The 23107-nt window shown below is 40.4% G+C and overlaps 2 protein-coding genes across 7 annotated transcripts in view; one reads left to right on the plus strand and one right to left on the minus strand.

Annotated features, from left to right (window-relative positions):
• Positions 1–3352, plus strand: part of CEP162 (centrosomal protein 162) — a 49417-nt gene extending 46065 nt beyond the window's left edge. For all 6 annotated transcript variants that reach the window (XM_068411434.1, XM_068411452.1, XM_068411466.1 and 3 more), the window contains one exon: positions 1148–3352. In XM_068411434.1, coding sequence (XP_068267535.1) covers positions 1148–1366 — 219 coding nt within the window. In that variant the 3' untranslated portion in view covers positions 1367–3352. The remainder of the gene's footprint in view (positions 1–1147) is intronic.
• Positions 3353–8101: 4749 nt separating this feature from the next.
• MRAP2 (melanocortin 2 receptor accessory protein 2) lies at positions 8102–20135 on the minus strand. The gene is made up of 3 exons (XM_068413552.1): positions 20009–20135; positions 12623–12722; positions 8102–8495 (listed from the first exon to the last, which is right to left on the minus strand). The coding sequence occupies exons 1-3, from the start codon at positions 20133–20135 to the stop codon at positions 8102–8104; spliced, it is 621 nt and encodes a 206-aa protein (XP_068269653.1).
• Between the last annotated feature and the right edge of the window lie 2972 nt (positions 20136–23107).

Here is a 23107-nt window from a genome sequence, read left to right on the forward strand (position 1 = left end):
GTTTCATTTTCTTCCCCAAAAGAACTGTGCCTAAAACAAGTCACTGGATTAAGAAGGAACCCTGCCACCACTGATGACTTTATTACTTTTGTTCACATTCTGTCCTGCTAAAGGCAACTGTAATACAGTTACTCGTTTATACTATTCATTTGCTTTTGTATGTGAGAATTTCTTTACCATTTCTGTAAAGTGTCTGCTGCTGCCTAGTCTGTGATCCATCTCCACTGAATTCATTCCCTGACCTATAGTATTTACTAAGATGTTTCGTAATGTATTTAAAAAAAACCAGAAATAATAGTATTCGCAACAATTACTTCTAAGTAATTTCATCTTTCCTGGTGCTACTAGCCTTGTTATGTATTAAGCTTTGGGTTTTGTTTGTCCTAGTTTTGCACCTTTAATCACCTGCAGTGGGGCACCAAACAGTCTCCCACAATGTAGAAAAACTAATTGCTGAAGAAAGAAATAGCAGTTTATCCTTTGTATCAAACTACAGATACAATAATTATGGCCTTTAAGTGATAGAGCTTTTCTTAAAGAATCTATTACAGTTAATAGTGGTGTGAAGATTTTGGTATCCTGTGACACTTTTTATTTTGGGTAATCCATGGATCAATGTCAAAATTAATTCAAATTTTTATCTGCAGCAGCTTCAGACCTTTGTGACTACAGGATATTTTCTGATCATTCATAGAACTTGTGGTTTTTAAAAGTACAGTAGTAGCCCAGAACATGTCATTCAGATTTGGTTTATTTCTCTTGCAGAGTGTTCTTTTAATTAACACATTTAAATGGCAATTCAAAAGGTTCGTTTTGATTACAGAGAGGTTTATGTTATATGCTCAGCTTTGTCCTAAATACTCAAACTTTTAATTGCTGCTTTGGAGAGGATAAGTTAAATTCTCCAGAGGTTCATTAGTCAGTAATGGATTTCTACCCTTCTGTCATTAATGCAGATATTTAAAGGAATTCATTGCTATCAGAATGATTTTTGTAATATTCAGAACAAATTGTTTCCACTTAACGTGAGCACTGGGCTTTGAGACAGAGCATCAAATGTAAGGGAGTGGCATATTTTTGCAAAGGGGCACTGTTGGCTGAGTATTTGACTAGGAAGTCACAATGCTGACTTGCTTCTAATTTGCAGGCAACCCAACTAACCCAACATATGACTGAAGCAAGGCAAACCCATGAGGTTGAGAAGTGGCGAAGGCTGGCACAACGGAAGAATCAAGAACTGGAGAAATTTCGAGTGGAATTGGATTCAATATTAGATGTTTTACGTGAACTACAGAAACAAGGGGTTGTTATTCCTGCATCTAATTCCAGTGGATTCAGCGTGACAGACAGCTATTGGAAGACATGATTAGGTAGGAGTTGATTAGAGAAGCAGAATTTTAATATTCAAAGTTACACATAGCAAATATTGAAAATCATTAATGTAACACTTGTAAATTGAATTACAATCTGATCTTATCTGGAATCTTGCTTGTAGCAAGACCCCAGTCATAATCTATGTTGTATTTTGTTAGGAATAAAGTTACATGCCATTTTAAAAAAATACTAGGAGTATGGAGGTTATTCCATAAACTCAGTTACCACTGAGACATTCCATTTGATGCTTTTTCAGATACTGTGGAACATGCCTAAATATTTTTAACTTTTGTTTAGAACTTGGCTTATAGTGGTTCCTTCGTGAACAATTTGAGTAATACACTGTTTGGCTTGTATTTTGTACTATATAGAGTTACTATTTTTCATTTGGTAGGGCATGAAAATCCTTTTTTCCAACATTTTGCTTCTCTCCCTCCAATTCATAAAACGTTCCTTCCCTTATCTTTAAGACCCCTTTCAACTCTGTGAATGACTGGAGGGCTGGAGCAGAGCAGGCATTCTCTGGTGATGCTCAGATTCAAATTATTCTCTGTTTACTCTGCAGATATTTCCAACTGTGCTGGTAAGAATGATGGCGGAGTGGTCTAGCTGAATTGTTATGGGGCAGATATGAAAAAGCCTGTAAAATAGAGTATGAGGGTAGTTATTGGGATCCCTTTTAAAAGGGAAGGCTGTACTAAGATTTTTACAAGGGGCTGTTCCAGATCTGCCAGGGTACCATCTTCATAGATGATCTTTACCAAATACAGAGGCCAATCAAATGCACTAAAGCACAACTGCAGGGATATGTTGGTGGGCAGATTTAGAGTTAAAATACTGAGCAAATTGGAAAAGGAGCCAGAAAAAAAAAAAAACAAAAAACAAAAAACACAAACACAAAAATGCAATGGTCTTCAAAGGAGACTAGCATGCTTAAGCAGGAATAATCTACCACCCAAATACAGAATGTGGATATAACTTCCTGCTGAACTGACAGGTATCATAGCAGGTAACAAGCTGAATGTGAGAAAGACCATTGCCTTCTCCCTCTCCTTTTATGCCCTGCTGGAGTTATACACCTAAGTGCAGAGCCTGTAAGATACTAGATAGCACAGGAGCAATTCCTACTGCATCACTAACATGTAACTTCAGTGTGCTAAACTTATGGTCCCTTGTTTCAAAAAAAAGGAAGGACCAACTCGAGGGAAAACAACAATGAGCAATCATCTAGAAAATGTAGCCTTAGGAACCCTGGGACCCAGAGGGGCTGCCCTGCTCCAGAGAGGAGACTGGGGAGGGGAGATGAGGATAGCTATTACACTTGTCCTATGAAAAACCTGCTGCTAAGAGGACAGAAAAGGGAACAGCAGTAGGTCAAATTATAGCGAAGAAAATTCAAGATAGCTAGTTAGTTGGTGGCTGTAATGACAGGTTTTTCAAACAATAAAATCAATAAATTACTGGTTTGAAGTCTTAGCACTGCAACTCCTTAGGAATTGTCTGTAGCACATATATTGAAGTTGTAGATCAATCAACTATACTTATTTAGGGCAAAGAGAAGATAAAAGCTAGAATGTACTTTTCAGGTTCCTGCAGTATTGGTTAAATGCTTGCATTTAAGTCAAATGTGAAATAGTTCCCATCTGTGTATATGTATTTATGTATCATACTTCCTCAGGGACCAGCAATAAACATGCATTTTGGCTTATATAAATATGTGACTGAGCATGCACAAAGAACAAAACAGTGTAACAAATTATACCATATAGGCACAGACAGTAAGAAGCAGTGCAAGGATTTTTTTTTTTGAGCATACACAAAGTCAGAGAGTGTATACACATATGTATAGATATGAAAAAAAAAGATGGGTCAGTTGGCAATTAATACAGTAATCTTGGTTGTCTCATGTTCAGGTATTTTCAGTATTTTTACTGTGGATGCTTTGTACTCCAACAATGACGTATTGGTCTGTATTCATAAAATGTGTAAATATAATAATCCTTTGTAGATAAAATATCAACTATGTATAAATATGCTGTATTTTCTTGATTTGGGACTGTTTTGCAAACGAAAAGGGTAAAACAGAAAATAATTTTAACTTACCATTTATTTTCTGTACAATTTGTACACTGTATTAACATGTGCACCCTGAAGTGAGATTTTTTTAAATTACAGCAACCCTGGTGTTCCCAGAGAGGCAAGGTCCTGGGCATGGGTATGCCAGGGCACTGCCTAGGACAGGAAGGTGTACAGCAAGCATTTCTGGTTGCTGGAAACTCACTAACATATAATCCTTAGGTCATCAAGAGGGGGTTGCTTTAGTGTTCATGTAGTTCATTCAAACACCTTTTAAAATTCTTATATTCAGCTCCTAGCAAATTTCAAATTAATTTCTCTGAGTCTATTTTACTGAGCAGGGACAGTATTATTTACCATTACTGTAAGCTATAATATGGTTTATACCACATTCTCACATGTATTTACGTAGTTGTTGTACGTTCACTGAAGCATGGGGTTTAGCGTTTTGGCATTTACCATTAAGTGGGTGCTCTACACACAGACTATCTCTGGTCTTGAAGGGCTGTAGTAACGGTGTTCTTGGAGCACTAAGTTCCAAGTTTTCTCTGCTAAAAGAGTTTTTAGTTCTTAACTCTCCAGCAGTCTTAACAGTACAGAAAATGGAAAATACCCTGAAACAGAGCAAAGGCTGACAAAACAGGTCATTAGCTCAAACTGTGTTCCACTGAGGATTTCAGTGGGATCTTTCAGAGAGTAACAGAATTATATACTCCTCTAGTATATTTTTCCTTTTCTTATGCCCTATTTCATTATGCATTTCCAGGAGGCATTATAATGAATGGATTAAAAGAATCGTAAACATAATTTCCTTGAATCATTGCCTTATGTTTAGCTGGACTTCGTTTGGCTACAGCAAAGCAGCTGGAGTATAATAATTTGAATTGTCATGTTTGAAGCTTTCAGGAAATCAAGTGAGCAACTGGCTGGGTGGCTCAGTGACCTAGAGAAGACATTTGCTTCAAGAGAGGAAAACAGAGTGTGCAGAAGAATATCAGGTCTCCTAGTGGCATTTATGGCAGACAGAAGCAGTGTGCTCAAGTTTTCTGAAATACACATCAAAATTGTTCATGTAAAAAATTAAATGTTATCATGGACGAAGACTATTTGATAGAACATAATATGTTTTGAAGTCTGCCACTATATCCAGTATTTAATCTACTCTGGAAAAAAGAAGGAAAACAGATCTGTATACTAGCACTAGCTGTGCAAACCCAGTTCTGCAGGGAAGGGTGCCATGCATCAAACACTGCCCTGACTCTTCTGAACAGAAAGGCCTCTCCTAGCTTTGAAGGGTAATGTTTAGCCTTTCATTCAGCTAACTACATATCTCATGTCCAAAATTCACCTTTTAGCCTTAGAGACGATATATCACTGGACTTCAGTAGAGAAGTTCATAGTTTTACCTTTCAATTTATTTTCTCTGTGAGCAGGCATGTTCTGATTTTATGTTCTAGGGTTTTTCTTTAAAAAAAAGGTACACAACTAGAACTTGTTTACACAGAAGAACATTTCACAAATATTCACCTTTGAAAACTGGAATACATAACTTGAGCTAGTAAGTTCTTACAGAATACAATACACATTTATGCAAACAGACATATGTATTTATCTTAGGGGAACTCTCCATGAAGTTCAGTCTACCACAGGTGATGCATTTATAGTGAATTTTGAGAAGAGGCTCTGAAACAGACAGCCCAAGCAGTAAGAAAACTTGCAATAATTCCATTTTCAAACACCATTAAATTCAGAGTATTCATTTTGAAGGACTACCCTGGTCAAAACACTTTCTGTTCACTTCATAGTGAACCAACTCATAGTGGTTTTCTGGGAAAAGATTCTTTTTTTTAAAAATGTTATACAAAGCTGGTTATTATACCAATCGCCTTTCCTCTGAGGCAAAACATTATGTCTATTAGTTCTTAAAAAGGAAAAAGAAAGAACAGCCATTAAAATAACTGCTTTTAAAAACTGCAGAAAGTTTCTGTTTCTCTTTGCTCTAAAGCAGAGGCAGAGCAAAAATCTGAATCAGACTGTATTGTTGCCACAGTGCTTTTGAAGTCATGTGGGAGCTGTGGAGTGGGAACTGCCAGGTTATTTTTCTGTAAAAAGCAGCATGAAGGGCTTTAAAGGTAGAAGGGAGATAAGATAGAAAGAGTACAAGAACTATCAGGGACAAACAGAAGCAGGAACCAAACACTTAAATCCCTTTACAGGACTAATAAGTGCTTCAGAAAGACATAAGAATACAATTCAAATGTGTTGTAAGTTAAGTTGGTATTATCCCTTGATCATTTTATTAAATACCTTTCACCTAGGCATTGTCACCAGCATCCATACACATGAAAACATCTCCTTTCTCCCCAAAGCAGCAGTTATGCACTCAACAGCCACAAAGATTTAAGGTAGCGGAAGAAAAGCTTAGGTTAGCCCACTGGGAACAGCAGGCTTCTCTTTTTCTAAAGCCAGACCTGCATTATTTTAAACCTAGTTTTAAATGCTTTAAAAATAAGCTTCATTTCTCAATTGCAGAGGAGATGGATTCTCCACAGATTTTCCCCTCATTTAAGCAGTATTTCCATTTTCAAGCATGGCAAAGGAAAAAAATAAAAAAGAATAGATGAAACACCACTGAAGGCAGCTCACTCATCCAGAAATAGGCTATGAAAGCCACATTTAATAGAAGTCCCAGAGCTTGCTAACAAGAACAATATTGAGCTTCAGTTCAGGCAAAGCCAACAGTTGTTTGAGGTGCCTCAGGAGGAACAAGTTGCCACGTTCTGAAGGCAGATTTCCCAAATGTCTAAATTTGGGAAGAGAAAAGGAAAGTCCCCAGCTACAGCCTTCATACTTGTGGTTAAGTACTTACTGTAAAAGGAGGCCTTTTCTGCACCTGAAGCAGAATACTGGAGACCTATGTTGCAACCCATGCAGCTATGCTCATTTATAACAGGGCTCACTTCAGTCTTCTCTTGGGAACTATTTTCAACAATAATCTGCTAGTTTTAAACAGGCTCTGCTTTGCTTTAAGAATAATCCCACTACTTTAAACACTAGGAATAGTGCAAGAATTACAGTTGAAAACAAGAAATCTAGGTATAAGTGGTTTATAATAAGGGCACAGGAAATGAGGTTTCCCCCACTCCTTGTATTCTTCAAATTCACAACCCATTCACTATTTTTTCTATTTGTCAGTTGAAGGAAAAATGAATTCATCAGCATTTAAGTGTCTGAAGAACGTATCAGCAGGCCATTGCTACCTTTTCACTCGGACACAAACACGTTGCACACAAAGCAGGTTAGTTTCAAGAAAACCCAGTTAGGCACAGGATCTTGAATCCACTAGTTTCATTTCAGTTAAGAACTTCCTGCAGAGCACTCTTACTCCAAATCCAGCAAAGGATTTTGAACCTGGTTCCTCTGCATCCTATTTGCTTGCCCTAAAACCATTTGGCCATCAGTTACCCATCTCTTGAAGAAAGCTGAAATGTAATTTAAGTACTGGCTAAGGTTCAGAACCTTATTCCTACTCTAAAAAATAAGGTTGAAATTACATCTATTCAATCCCTTAATAAACCTTTCCCTAGGAGAACAGCTGTGATTGCAACACCATCCCAACTGAAAAAGAATATAGAGCAAGTGCAGCTCAGCTGTGCCTTTGGAGCTGGTCCTCTCAACAACTCAAAGCCTGCTAGCCCTTCACGGGCCCACTACTCAAGAAAGGGCCATTTATAGAGCCAAAAAGGATAGGAAGGTTCAGCCTATAAGCAAAGCATAACACCAGCTTAACATACCACCACCATCTGCATATAGTAACTCTGTCTGCAAAAGAACAACAGTTTTTATCTGATTTCCTGTGATTTAGCTACTCATTCTGCACTTACCAAACTGGAAATCTGCATCAGCAATTAAAAAAAAAAAAAAAAAAATCAAATTACTGTTTGTGTGTAGCATATGAATTCCAGGTCATCACTGGGCAGCTGTCAGAATGTCACTCTGAAGTACTATAATTACAAGCACCAAATTTGTTTTTACTTAGCAGCAGGTGGTGGTAGCATTTTGTAAACAGAACAATTTAATATGAAAGGTATTCCTTCTATAAGCTTTGTAAGTTGGGTTTAACCTGCACCAAAAAGCAGTTAGGAATCAGAAGCTGAAGTGAATGCCAAGCAGATATCCATTGTGCTGCTCAGTTTCAGGTGTCCTTTTCAGGAGGGGCAGAAGCTGCAGAACCTCCCCAGGGGCTGCCTGTTTATTCCTTGCTTCAGCCTTAACTTGAGTTTTACGCTTTTCTTGGCGGAGTAGTTTTCATACACCTCCCAATGCCACGCTCCAGCCTTCACAGTCCCCACAAATCATTACAGTATCTTTCAGAAGCTGAACATAAGCAGTCATTTAAAAACAAAGGAAAAAAAAAAAAAGGAAGCAAAAATAATGTTGGGCAAAAGGTTTAGACCTTTAGACAGAAGGCATCAGGATCAGTGTTTTGCTTTTGTTTGACAGAACTCTAAACTGAGTTCTGTCAGCACAGCCAGTCTTACATACAATAAAAAGCACAGGTCTGAAATACCTTCTATCAAAATACCAGAAGGCCAAGAAAGGCTTCAAACTGGACAATAATGGGAATGTTTACCTTCAAGTAAAAGACTTTTCAGTCAAGGATCCGATGGGAAGACTGCATGACCGATTTGCTTTCTAAAATGATTGGTGGCTCTGAGATGAGGAGATCATCCTCACCTAGTGAAGAGTTCTGCTCAGTGTTCACAAAGTTTGGAATGTTAAATTTTGTAAGACAATTTAGGTCCCCCTCAAACATTCCACTGCTTCTGGGAACTTCCTGGAAGTGAATATTACTCTCCAGACCTGGACCTTTCTGACTTTGTTTTGCTTTGTCCAAATGTTCCACTTCATTAACACAGAAATGGAAAAGCGACCGGGATTCTTCAGCTATTTGATGAGAAAAGACCCTCTCCGACTCTAGAGGTCTTCCGAAATCTGCCACAAAGCTATTCATGCAAAATCTTTTTTCAGAAGGTTCTGCATTGCTAAGGAGGAAAAAGAAAAATACAGTAAGCACAGAAGTAGAACTATTTGAGTTCTTAACAGCAAATTTGGTTTCAGCAACCATTATGATCAGGAAGAAATGAAACCCTACTGTTTATCTACAACAGACTTTAAAACCGGCACTATTTATTATTTTCTGCTTAAGCTATTTTAAGTCTTGATTTGTCATGATAATTTTCCATGGGAGTAAGTTATCAATGCTAGCACTCTTAAATGGCACTTCTAGTAATCAATATACTTTAATAATCAGCTCACTGAACAAGCTTAGAAATACTCTTCAGTATTTCCTCTTGATATCAAGTAGTATCAAGTAGTAACAAGGTTTTAAAAATGGCTTTTGGAACACTGTGAAAAATCTTTGATAGAGAAAATCTTCCTGAGACACAGGCAGCCCTGCTGTCACTAAAGGCATAATTTGAGTGCTTGGTTGTCCGGACATCAGTCCATCTTTTCCACTGATTTCAGTCAATGACATTCAGATTTCCAAATCAGGAGAGCTGGAACTAAAAACTGCTATAAAGACTGGCAGTCTTGACAATTCAGACACACAGCCCAGGAAGGACATCTTAACATCACTGAGGACATACAGAGAACAATCCTGTGCTCATGAGCAGAGAACACATGGTCTAATACACAGTCATATTTTTGGATTCTAAAATTCACAAACACTATCTTTCTGTATTTTGGGGAGGAATTTTACTATTTTTTTTAAACTAGACTAGAAACTTGCACAGTCTTGCTCATTACAAGTATACTCATGCAAGTATACCTCAGTGTATGTCTTTTCAGAACACTCAAAATAAGAAAAGCAGCTTCAGAAATCCCAGTTTTACTGTGGAAGGGAGCACAGCCACCTGGACAATCAAATCCCTTTTGCAATATTTGGGCCACAGGACCCTCTGAGTCCTGGAAGCTGCCAACAAGAGAGGAGGAAGGTGAATGCCAGACACCTTGAGCATCACACATACTGAAAACCACTCAAAATAAGCAGTTGCCAATGAACTAACCCAAGCTCCCTTCTCTGGGAATCTTCCAGCCTGTGATGCTGGGTTCTGGTCTGCTGGATTCAGTATTAAACTCTGGACTCTGCCCACTGGACTCTGAGTGCACTGTCAGGGTACAGACCATTTTGCCCAGTATACCCTTCTAACAGGGGCATACTCATTTGGGACTGACATTTGAGATTCCTCTATAGCTTAAACACCCCTTCTCTCAACACTCCCTGAAGTGACCTGGGGTACTTGGCAAACCATGGAAAGGAATAAGTAGCCAATCCTCCAAAGTGGCAGGGTTTGGCATCCCAAAGGGAACTTGGGGGATCTAAACAGATCCTTGGTACCAATCCAGAAGTGCTACCCTGAACCTGAGAAACCTTCCTGAGTAAGTTTTCAGCAAACATATACATATATCTGTAGAATAAGTTTTTGTTTCAGTGGATTCTACCCCAGAAAAACCATGTGATTTCTTAAAAAAAAAAAAAAAAAAAATATGAGTCATTTCACCTTTACTGCAACTACTTGTACAACCTGCCTCAATAGCTGCATGAAGCTTTGAGATCACATCAGCCAGCATTTTGTACAGATAGGTTACAGGAACACATGCCTTTGTTGCACAAATGCGTTTTTAAGGATGTTTTTAAGCAGAAACAAACACAGCGTTCTATCTTCTCCCAAGTGATGAATGAGAGTATTTTTCAGGCAGGAATTCAGAAAGATTGTCAACAATTTTTTTGTCACACAAGCTAATGCTCTACACATACTAATATGCAAGCAAACAAAAAAAGTGCAATAGGAATCATTTCCATAACTACTTAAATTTCTGCCTCTCCCTGTCCATATCCTGGCCCTTTTCGTCTGGTGTGAGAATGTACCCAATTCTGAACATCTTACACAATTTTGAAAAGTACATGCTATCGTACCCTTTTATATTGAGCCAAGAAAAGCATACTCCTAGAAAAATCAGAGTATTCTACTTTGGATCCATCCATCTGAACGCAGTCACACTTACCTCTCACATTAATGGTACTTTAAAGAACAGCCAGATTGACTTACTGAAGTCAGAGACACATCCATCAGTCAGGCTGGCTTTCTCCCAAGACCTAGGAATCCCATTAACATCTCTTTCTAAAGGAGGGCTGCAAGACAGCCCACTAGTGAGACGACGAGTCATGAAGAATCCAGTCAGGTATAAAGACAGAAGATGCAGGCAAACTAAAACCACACTGCACTAGTTTTACAGGGAGGTATTTATGTTCTCCAGTTTTTATATACATGTGCCAAAAATAAGAGGAAACAACAGTATTCACTGCCCTTAGCATATTCCTGGATGATCTATTTCAGTACTGTACACATTTGGTTATCAAATCTCAAAAAAAATAGTGCTCAAATTTGTTAAAGGTGCCAACTCAGCATACATAGTACGTGGGCAAGCATTCAAGCACACAGCTCCCAAAGCTGCAAAGGAAGTTTAAAACAAGTACAGAAAGGAATAACTGGGCTCTCTTCAGCAACTGAAAAATTATATTAAGATTTAGATTTGAAGGGACTTCTGGAGGTCTCTAGCCTAATGCTCTGATGAAGCCAAGGCCAACTCTGAATTCAGATCAGGTTACCTGGATGTAGAGTTGACCAAAGATCGATGTTTCACAAATTCTCTAGGCAACCTGTTCTAAGAAAATTGATGAAGAAAGCAGAAAAACAGTGGGAGATATCAAGCAGGCCTCTGCTACCTGAAAGTACATTTTTACAAGTGTACAAACTTTTGACGGATATCCATGTTAAATTCTCTTCGTTGTGTGTTTGACTTAATCACTTCTTCCCCTCTCAAATTATTCACGTGGGATACAGACTCAGATGGTCAGCTAAGAAACAAGATCTCCAGGGAAAAGAGGCGGCACATCAACACTTACAAGGACTTTAAATATATTTGGGGGCAAGGTCTGGCTACTTTATGACAGTCCATAAAGGAGGCAAAAATACCAGCAAGTCAGTTCTGGGAAGCTGAATTCTTCTGCCTCTATTTCCTTCTCACAGAAGCAAAAGTTTAGGAGCACAGAAGAGGCTCACGATGTACGTATGCCCTCTCTAATATGGCCCTATCTCTAGAGATGTGCTATTACAAGACTTCAGAGCCAGACTATATATGACTAAACAGCAAAAGGCCTTCAGTAGGCAGAGATAGGCAGGCTGCTTTAGGAAGTGATAAGCACTAACAACTGCCTTTCACAATCGGCTGCTCATCATTGCTACCAGCCTGCAAATGATCTCACTCTCCAAAGCAGCTTTCTATTTCTACTTTATGGCATGCAAGCCTGAGAGGAGATGTGGGTTCAAACTTTCTCAGAGGAAGGGACACTCACAGCCTGTGTGCTGTGCAAATGCAGATACATGGCTGAGGCAAGGCATGGTCTGCACATACTTATCAGCCAGAAAGAACAAGAAAAAAAGGTTAGCTTGTGAATTTCAGGGTACTCTGGTGTTAAACAAATGTGGAGCTGACCTGTACTTCAGCATCTACTGGAATTTCTGAGCAGAAACAAAGATACTCTGAGACTAGGGAAGCCTCAGGGTTAAGGGAAGATTTTGTAAATACTACCGATATTTACCTTTTGGACTTGAACACACATGTGGAAACCCACCAGACTTCAACTTCCTTAATTTAACATCTGCACTACATTTTATTTGTATGTACTCTGTCAATACTCACATTTCTCTGTTCCACTCCATCGTAAGGTAAGCCAACCTAGAATGACTCCATTTATTTGCAGAAAGGTAAGGTAAAGCCACCTGTTTGGCAGCCTACCCACCAGCTTCCTTTTAGCATGAAAATGCATACATGCAGCTATTCCCTTCTCCTACTGCACGCCTACTGATTATTTGCTAAATAGGGAACACATTAGTAACAATTCTACAGAATTGGTCTCCTAGAAGCGCTTGGAAGAAAGATTATTTGAAACAAAGGCAGACTGCACCCTTTTGTAAGAGCGGACTAGAACAAGATGATGCAGAGCCAGTGCAATGTCAGCACTGTCACTGCTTGTTTGGGGGCTGCAAAAGAACAGACATGCCACTTAGCAGGCTGGATTTGTTATTCCAGTTTTCAGACTCACTCTTGATGTGGTGCTCCTGTCTTCGTCAGCAGGGTCAGGACAAAAAACATGAAGATGACAAAAACTGCAAGACCAACCCAAAATCCAATCACAATGGAATCTGGTGAAAAAGAGAAAAGATGATGATCAGTATTTCACCTGCGTTTGCAGAAAGTTTCCTTCCACATGCAGCATGACTGCAAATCCCAAAAGGCTTTGCAACTTATTCCTGGGTGGCAAAGAGGAAGGACGGTCAGATTTATCTTCTCTATTTTGAAACAGAAAGCTGCCATTGAAGCTCTCATTTCTAGTCCGAATTTCAGGGACATCTGGACAACCCAGAAACAAGCTGAAAGAGGGAAAACACTGAATTCTCCTGGTTAGTAAAATAAAAGCAGCTCCCTTTGTGATGCCTGGCCCATTTTTAAGCATTGCTTTGGAAACAACATCAGTGCTAGAGCTGAGAAAATAGGATTATTTGATTTTCAGCAAAAACCTCTGTACTTGTAGAACTGGACTCCTGCTATTTTAAATTATTTCTGCTTCAGACCGTTAGGTTTCTGGGGTTTGATGGATTTCTTTGGCACAATAGGTTTAGGAAGATCTAGCTTTCTTTCAGTGGTAAGATAGAGGGTTCTGAAATCAATGGAACCACAGATAAACTATTTGCTACCTCAACAAATATCAATAACCCAACATCTACAAGACATTTTCAAATATTTTTTAATTTGAGTTTCCAACTTGCATATGGAAAACTGCAATAAAATCTCAGAGGAGCCAAATGGATTTGGACAAAGTCAAACCACCAGTTAATTAAAAAGAAAACACCAAGGCAATAGCAAAATATAGAAACAACTGGGAGGAGCATGTCTTTTTGCCTGCGTGCAGAAAACATACCTACTGTTCTCATTTATAGCAAATGAACCCATAGATAAATCTCCAGTCCTACTTAAAACAAATCTATGTCCACTTATGACTTCAAAGTTAATCTACCGCTGCTCCTCAAAGCTTCCAGGAACTTGATTAAGAGAGGTCCAAGTGGGATAAATACATTTCCAGACAACACTCAGTCGATAAGCATGGCCCAAAGTTACAGAGCACCAACCCAGAATATGACTTGGTCCAGGAACCACATTTTTCACCTGTCATTTCAGTTAGTTATTTTTTGTTTATGCAAATATTTAAAACTTCCACTGTAAAAGTTCAAAAAAATTAACACACAAACACGCAAGAGGGAAGCCTTGGTCAGGACAGGTATCTTATCTACCCTTAACCTCTCGTTACACAGCTACTACTGAATCTCAAAGATTCTCGCAGGCTGTATAGCCATGGGGTGATCTGTCTGAACCAGTGCAGCAGGCACGGCACAGAACCTGAGCCAGCCTGCTGAATCTCCTATAGGACTAAGTAAAGACACCAGAAAACAAGGAATAGCTACCCTGCCTGGTCCTTGATCCCAATGGTTAACCACACTCCCACTGTGAAATATCTTCCACACTAAAAGGCAGATCTGGAAACTGGAAATCAATTCAAACCATTTGCTCTTTCTCTGCGACGTCTAAGTGCCTGCTGTGACTTGAGATTTTCTCCCTGTGAAAACATTTTATCACAATCAAGTCACTCCTTAATCCCTTTTTCTGGTAAGCTAAGGAGGTTAAGTTTCAAGTCTCCCACTGCAATGTTTATTCCTTCTCTCCTCCACCACATCTCCCCCTTTCAACACCCTTTGTAAAATAACTAGATGGTGGTTCAAGTATAGGTCTCCATCATGGCGGAGGGGAGTTTGTAATACTCCTTTTTGCTGAAAGCATACTGGTATGAGTTTATTTCTGTAATTCCATGAATTATGAGCCCTAAATTATTTTCAGAATCACTCTATAAGTATAGCCTGCATTCAGTGGTTCAAGATGCATCTTGTGTTTGGCCTTATAATACACAATAGCTCATGATTATCTACCATCCTACTGGACTCTGTACTACCTGAAAATTTCATAGAATCACAGAATGGTTTCGGTTGGAAGGAACCTTAAAGATCATCTAGTTCCAACCCCCCTGCCACAGGCAGGGACACCTTTCCACTAGACCAGGTTGCTCAAAGCCCCATCCAACCTGGCCATAAACACTGCCAGGGAGGGGGCAGCCACAACTTCTCTGGGCAACCTGTTCCAGTGTCTCACCACCCTCACAGGAATTTCTTCCTAATATCTAATCTAAATCTACCCTCTTTCAGTTTAAAGCCATTCCCCCTCAGCCTGTCACTACTTGCCCTTGTAAAAAGTCCCTCTCCCACTTTCCTGTAGGCCCCCTTCAGGTACTGGAAGGCTGCTAGAAGGTCTCCCCAGAGCCTTCTCTTCTCCAGGCTGAACAACCTCAACTCTCTCAGCCTGTCTTCATAGGAGAGGTGCTCCAGCCCTCTGATCATCTTCACGGCCCTCCTCTGGACTCACTCCAACAGCTCCATGTCCTCTTTATGTTGGGAGCCCCACAGCTGGACGCAGTACTCCAGGTGGGATCTCACAAGAGCAGAGTAGAGGGGCAGAATCACCTCCCTTGACCTGCTGGCCACACTGCTTTTGATGCAGCCCAGGATACGATTGGCCTTCTGGGCTGCAAGCGCACATTGCCAGCTCATAGTGAGCTTCTCGTCAACCATCCCCCCTAAGTCCTTCTCCTCAGGGCTGCTCTCAATCCATTCTCTGCCCAGCCTGTATTTGTGCTTGGGATTGCCTGACCCACATGCAGGACCTTGCACTTGGCCTTGTTGAACTTCATGCGGTTCTCACAGGCCCAGCTCTCAGGCCTGTTGAGGTCCCTCTGGATGGCATACTCCCATTAAAAAATTTACCACTTAACCATTTACACCTGCTAGTACCTACCAATTAGTGAGACATGCTTCAATGATATGCAACTGCATTGATAACCACAATGTAAAGTCTGATCAAGTAAGATGTCTAAGAAATATGCACATAGATTATATTGATCAAGCTGTAAAACTTAACTCATCAACTAAGGAAAGAAAGCTAAAGGAAAAAAATTAAAAAAAAAACAAAAACAAAAACAACAACAACAAAAAAATCAAGATTCTGATAAACTACTACTCCCCACAGAAATCACCCCTGCCAGCATTGTGTGCTGAGTAACAAGCCTGTCTTGTAGTTTATTTAGTGTTCCCCCCCAACAGAATCCCTAAGTTGACTGAGCCTAAAGCTACATCTTTCTTGCTTTATTGGGGCTCCTGACACACTTCCAACCCTCTGCTGTATCAATTATACTCTTTGGATTTGTTTAAAAACAAAGCAGGTGGCCCGAGTTCTCTTCAGTATTTAATTTAGGTCTTACTCATTTAAGTGCAAATCATCCAAACCTACTAACTCCTAAACATTTATTCAAAATAAACAGTACATAACACAACATCTATTAAAAAAATATGGTACATAGGACTACATTTATAGTATTGTTCCAAATGACAAATAGATTGGGAAAATATCCCATGACTTTCTCAAGTTGCAGTATTAGCTTTCCTTTCCTTCCCAACACAGACTTATCCTGTCAGAAGTTCTGACTCTCCCGATCATTCCTACCTATTTTACCTCTCTGTAATGTTACTGAGGTTTCTTCTGTTCCAAAGGCACAAAAAAAGGATTTTGTTCTTATCTCTGTGTGCTGGTTTTGGCTGGGATAGAGTTAATTTTCTTCATAGCAGCTAGTGTGGGGCTATGTTTTGGATTTGTGCTGGAAACAGTGTTGACAACACAGGGATGTTTTTGTTACTGCTGAGCAGTGCTTAAACAGAGTCAAGGCCTTCTCTGCTTCTCAGACCGCCCCACCAGCAAATAGGCTGGGGGTGTACAAGAAGTTGGGAGGGGACACACCGGGACAGCTGACCCCAAATGACCAAAGGGGTATCCCATACCATATGACGTCATGCCCAGTATATAAAGCTGGGGGAAGAAGGAGGAAGAGGGAACATTTGGAGTGATGGCGTTTGTCTTCCCAAGTAGCCATTACACATGATGGAGCCCTGCTTTTCTGGAGGTGGCTGAACACCTGCCTGCCCGTGGGAAGCAGTGAATGAATTCCTTGTTTTGCTTTGCTTGCGCGTGTGGCTTTTGCTTTACCTATTAAACTGTCTTTATCTCAACTCACGAGTTTTCTCACTTCTACCCTTCCAATTCTCTCCCCCCATCCCACTGAGGGGGAGTGAGCAAGTAAGTGGCTGTGTGGGGCTTAGTTTTCGGCTGGGGTTAAACCACGACACTCTGCCAGTCACAGATATCTCCTGACTATCTTTGTCTATTTACTTTCTAAAGCTTTACTTTACAAAACATCTGCTGCCTACTTTTCTTGATTTTCCGACTTCTAGTTCCTGCCTTCACTTCTCCTCAGGCAGAACATACTTGTTGCTTGTGAAACAGCTTTTGTTTTCTCCAGTCATATATTTGAAGTCACTGTGGCACTTGAACACCTCATCTTCTCCCCACCTCCACTTTTTTTTTTTTTTTTTAAGAAATGTATTTTTGTGTATTAGATTGTTTTGCCAATATTTTTCTTCATAGGTCACTTTGCATCAATTTTTCTCTGCTTTCAGAAAACAGGCTTCTGAATTCCTTTGTATACACATTAAATTATTAGGAACTTCCCCTTGCCTACAATTAATTAAATCAACATCAATCCCAAAGCGGCCTCCAACTTTATCTTGTGGAATTCATCTTACGTTATGGTTCAAAACAGTGCCCTCTCATTTTGGGTGAAATACCTTGTGTATCACAAATAAGTAAATAAATAAAAACACACACCTCTAATTTTAAGAAAGGCCAGTGATGTTTTACAGCTGGCCAAGTGTCACTGCCAGCCTGCATCACCTGAACTGGAGTCCACTCTTCTTTAAGCTCTCCAACATAAGTTACAGGTGTTCATTAACACCCCTTCTTTGGCAATATTTAAGGTCTCCCTCCTAATACAACCCCAGTGTCATCTCCTCTCCTCCTTCCTCCCCAGTTTAGGATTTCAGTGAAGTTAAATGTCTGACCACATTGCCTCCACATTCCTCAACAGTCTCAACACAGCTGGAAATAAGTAGAACAAGAAACACACCAAGAACATACCATGTCAAGAAATACGCCATACACAACACAGACATAGACTGTTCCTTTACTAGATTAAACTCAGCCTTCTGAAAATGCACACAGTAACACCAAAGTAAACAGAGCCAACTCCAATCTATCAGTTAAATCCCCCAAAAACTAAAAAAAAAAGAAAAAAAAAACACCCAGAAGGGATGCCAATGGCATCCTGGCCTCTATTAAGAACAGTGTAGCCAGCCGGTCTAGAGAAGTGATCGTCCCTCTGTACTCGGCACTGGTGAGGCTGCATCTTGAATACTGTGTCCAGTTCTGGCCCCGCACTTCAAGAAAGATGTTGAGGTGTTGGAGCGAGTCCAGAGGAGGGCGACCAAGCTGGTGAAGGGTCTGACCTATGAGGAACGGCTGAGGGAGCTGGGGTTGTTTAGCCTGGAGAAGAGGAGGCTCAGAGGTGACCTTATTGCAGTCTACAACTACCTGAAGGGAGGCTGTAGTGAAGTGGGAGTTGGCCTCTTCTCCCAGGCAACTAGCGATAGGACAAGAGGACACGGCCTCAAGCTTCACCAGGGGAGGTTCAGGTTGGACATTAGGAAGAATTTCTTCTCAGAAAGGGTCATTAGACATAGGAACAGGCTGCCCAGGGAGGTGGTGGAGTCACCATCTCTGGGTGTGTTTAAGAAAAGACTGGACATGGCACTTAGTGCCATGGTCTAGTTGACAGGGTGGTGTCAGGGCAATGGTTGGACTCGATGATCCCAGAGGTCTCTTCCAACCTGATTGATTCTGTGATTTCCTAGGTCACTGATTCAACACTACTAATAACCTCTTTCAGAAGTACACCAGAACTCTCCTGCTCTATGAACAGTACAGCCAGACAGCAAAAGCTGAGCTGCCATGCTTAGCATAGCAATCACTTCGATGGCAATCCAAGATCTGTTTTGCCGCTACACCTTCTGCAATCCAGAGGTAACTATCATTTTTATTTTTTTCTCCCATCACACTCTGACACACTGAGCTAAAAACAAGGCATGTACATAACACTGCAGCTAATCTTTGTAATCAGGTTTGGCCTCTGATTAAGTGGAAGAATGGAATATAAATCAGAAACATGATAAAGCTGACCTACATTTTTCAAATACCTAACATTTGTAAAAATATAGACAGTAATCAGCAGACTTTTTTGGGAGGGAAAAAGAAATAAAGTATAATTCAGGCTAAAAAGCAAATTCTGCCCTAGTTTTCTTAAAAGCATTAGTAACGTTAACAAGTTTCTTCTGTCCCTTACAGAGCCACCCCAAAACCTCCTGACTGTGCAGAGACAAGGGAGATCAGCTTTTCTGGGCTGCTGTTTGCCACTGCAGGCACTCCTCTTTCCCAGTCTGAATCCTCATCATGACAAATGAGGCAGAAAGTATGTATCCCACCCTGGACCAGTGCTCCAGCACTGGATGGCGACCCTTCCCCAGTACTTTGAAGACTGGTGCTCAAACCCTCTCACAGTTTATCCTGCTTATAAACAAACATGATGGTTTGCTTCTCTTTGGCAAAGTGCTTGCAAAACACATCCAGTAATTCTGAGTTAGTCTCTGCTTTTTTCTTTTTTGTTTGTTTGTTTGTTTTTTTTTCCCCCCCCACAACCATCTCCCCCAAAAAAAGAAAATATTCATAAAAGCCAAAGCCATTGTCTAGATTTTCAATAAATGTTGGTCCAGCTGTACTAGCTTGTCCTAGCTAAATTTCCTCTCAATTACTACTCATATTTTTCATCGCTCTGGTCCCTGTTGTTACTTCTACTGTAAAACAGCTCCAGTATTAGAAGACTGATGAATTTAGCACACTCCTTCTATGAAGAAAGATTCTTCAGAAGGAGAAATTTCTTCTTTTGTTTTAAATCTTTTAAAAGCCTTAAATTTATTTTCTATTAAGAAAAACAAAAGCAGTAAGGCTGCCCACCACTGCCTTTTTAGCATTAACAGAAATAAGAACAAAGCAACACGGATTATAGCAAGTAGTCACCAGAAGGAGCAGTGGCTGTATCTGCTGTTATAAACTGTTCCCGCTAGTCTGATATTCCTCAGTATTGACAAATTTCGACCATAGCCAAGAAATGCATGGTGTTCTCATGCACAAGAAAAGCAGTCAACAAAAAGACACAGAATAATAAACAATTACAATAATCTACTAAATAGAGTAATACCTCTAATTGCCGAGAATCTAAAAAATTAGGAGAGAGATATTTTTGTACAATAATCAGTTACAAATGAAGAGCAGGAACATTAAGATGGTGAAGCTCAGCTGCAATAAAGTATGTCTCTACTGAACTTACATTTATGAGCCTTCAGGCCTTCAAATGACACTGGTCCGTACTCATAGTACTCGTACTCCCAGGTATAATCAGAGTTAGACAAGGCTTGCTGGGAGGTTCTGTTAGAAATCAGCCTCAAGGCAGACATCTTGCACCTCAACAAATATATACCTGTGGATAGGAAATGCGTTAATAGAGACTACATACTTCTAGCATATATTTTGATTTTCTAGAGAATCCTTTCTTATTTATGTGATCTCTCCCTCATCACTGTTCCCAAGAGCAGGCACTCCCAAAGGCTCTCTCACCTCTTCCTTTAAAATCCAGTATCACTGCCTCATCAGACAAGGCTATCACATCTGCTCACATTCCTTCCCCAGTCTTGGCTGGCCAACTACCATTCAACACAGAGCTGCTCTTCAATGGAAAGAAGGGAACCTATGTTCACCTCCACAGAGGTGCATGTAAGCGTACAAAGTATCAAAACCAGGCTCCTCAGATTGAATATAGCTTTTATAGCTCGAAATTAGTAAATACCAAAGACCTTCAGCCTCAGCAGTTTAGGATGAATGCTGCCATGAAAATCTGGGTGAAGAACTGGCCAGACTACCAGGCTCAAAGGGCTATATTACCCTTATAAAGTCCAGCTGGCAGCTGGTTATCAGTGGTGCCCCTCAGGGACTGATACTATGATGAAATGGAGTACACTTGTAACAAGTTCACTGATTAGGTGGTGGACAGGCAACAGGCTGGAGGGCAGACTACTACTCATGGGGATCGGGACAAGCTGGAGAAACGGAGTGACAGGAACCTTGTGAGGATCACCAGTGCAAATGCAAAGTCCTGCATCTCACAGGGAATAACCCCATGCAGTAGCACAGGCTGGGGGTTGACTGCTGGCGAGCAGCTCTGCAGAGAAGGACCTGCGATGGGCGATAAGCTGAACATGAGCCAGCGATGTGCCTTGTGGCAAAGAAGGCCAAGCATGTACTGGGCTGAATTAACAAGAGTGTAGCCAGCAGGTCAACAGAAGTGTTTACTCACTGGATACAGTACCCCAGATACAGTCTTACCAGTGGTGGTGGTAAGACTGTATCTGGGGTACTGTATCCAGTTTTGGTATCCCCAATAGAAAGACACAGGCATGCTGGTGCAAGTCCAGTGGAAGGCCACCAAGATGGTCAGGGAGCTGAAGCACAGGATGCATGAGAGCCTAAGCAAACTGGGTTTGTTCATCCTGGAGGAGAGAAGGCTGCGGGGGAGACCTTGGTGCTGTCTACAGTTACAGTCAGAGGGTGCAGAGATGATGGAACCAGACTCTTCTCAGAGGTGCAGTAAGAGGACAAGAGGCAACAGACACAAATTAGGAAACAGGAAATTTAAATTAGATACAAGGAAAAATTTACCTGATCTAGCTGAACATGCTTTGAGCAGAGGTTGGACCAGATGACCATCAGAGGTCCTTTCCAACCTAAATTTCTCTGTGCTAATAAACAGCTTCAGTACGGCACTATGGAAGGAAAATAAAACAGGAGTGATTTTCCCCACAGACCAACAAAAACTGCAATGCAACATTAAGCATCATTAAATTGTCTTGATGGATATTTCTTGCGTTACCACAACACCGCACTAGGGATTTGCATTTTGCAGAGTAATTTTTTCAGTATATTAGACAGTTTTATGCACACCAAAAGAGAGTACGCCTCTGCACAAAACATCTGCTGCAGCAGCTGGAGTCAGGACATCCAACTTGAAACATATTACAAAATACTTTTTGTAAAAGCAAATTGAACTTTGGGTAATTTTGCATTCAATTAAAACCCAGCAGGGTGAAGACTTCCTGCAGTTCGTAAAACTATTGCAATCAGTTGTTCTGCGGACAATGAAACTTCTCAGAGCACAAAGTCAAATCCAGATAAAGTTTCTTGAAAAGAAGGGCCCTAAATAGCCATGTCACTCAAAATAACCAAAGCTTCTGTCCTTCCTGAGGATAATTAGATTGAGTAAGGCTGTGCAAGTAAAGCACATCATTCAAGTGCTAAGAGAACCATACCTAAAGAACAAGAATCAGGCACAAAATGAGGAACAGAAATTCACCCAGGGAGTACGAATAGCATTTCAAATTTGCAAAAAAGTTATTTCTGCAGCTATTTTACCACAAGCAAATGCTGGCAGGAATGCATCAAAACAATTTTAAATAAACAGTGAAGTATGCCTGAAAAAGTAAACTTCATACTCCATTACAATGTTCAGAACCTTAAACACATAGCAAAAGTTGACTGGCAAGTGATAAATCCTTTAAAACAAGAAATGGATATGTTTTTCAACTCAAACCAGCTTAATTTTCACAATGAGCAGCTTGCCAACAGAAAGTGGCGGGGGGGCAGAGAAAGAAGTGACCAACCCCATTCTTGGGTCAGGATAAGGAGCTTCACACTACCCTCACCCTCCTTTAGCCACTCAGAAAGCTCCCAGCAAGAATAAATAGCCTGAAGCACAGAGGAGGAAGAAAAAAAGATGGCTGTAATGGACAACCCAGTTCATGGCTCAGGATGGTTCCTATCCTCTACTTCCAACCCTTTAAGACCATGACAGAAAAAGGCAAGTCTACCTTTAAGTGCCTGTGTTAACAGTAAAGTTCCTCCTTTGCTTTCCCAGTGACTAGAAAACCTTCTTATTTCCTGGAATCAAAGGGGGATGTCTAATTAAGCTTTAGACAGAGTTGTTCTTGTTTTTAATCAACTGAAGTAACTGTTGCCTCTGGGAGAAGCAAACAGCACAGAGAAAAACCTAAGATTCCTATCCTAGTTTGCTCCCATCTCAGCTCTGTCAGTTGCCTCTTACAAGATTTTGTGTTTCATTTTGTGACTGGGCCCTAAGAGACTACACAGTGCTGCACAGGGTTCCTACCATCTTCTTTCACCTTCTCCTCAATGTTTTGTTGATGATATGTCTCTCCACAAATTTTATTAGCACACTTCTGTTTAAGGGCTGCTTTTCTCTTTTATAGCCTCCCAGAGGAGTCTTTCATTTAAATATTTCTCATATGGCATCACCAGTGTTCATTGTCACCTCCAGCTTTTAGTATTATAAAAAGAGCCGAACAGGAATCCGCAGGCA

The sequence above is a fragment of the Nyctibius grandis genome, chromosome 1, assembly GCF_013368605.1.
Source record: "Nyctibius grandis isolate bNycGra1 chromosome 1, bNycGra1.pri, whole genome shotgun sequence".
Taxonomy (NCBI): Eukaryota; Metazoa; Chordata; class Aves; order Nyctibiiformes; family Nyctibiidae; genus Nyctibius; species Nyctibius grandis.

Coding starts and splice junctions, on each gene's coding strand:
- MRAP2 (XM_068413552.1), bottom strand. CDS start 20,135: ATGTCTGCCTTGAGGCTGATTTCTAACAGAACCTCCCAGCAAGCCTTG. Junction 12,723..20,008: donor AGGCCTGAAGGCTCATAAAT/GTAAGTTCAGTA, acceptor CTTTTTCACCAG/ATTCCATTGTGATTGGATTT. Junction 8,496..12,622: donor ACAGGAGCACCACATCAAGA/GTGAGTCTGAAA, acceptor TTTCCTCCTTAG/CAATGCAGAACCTTCTGAAA.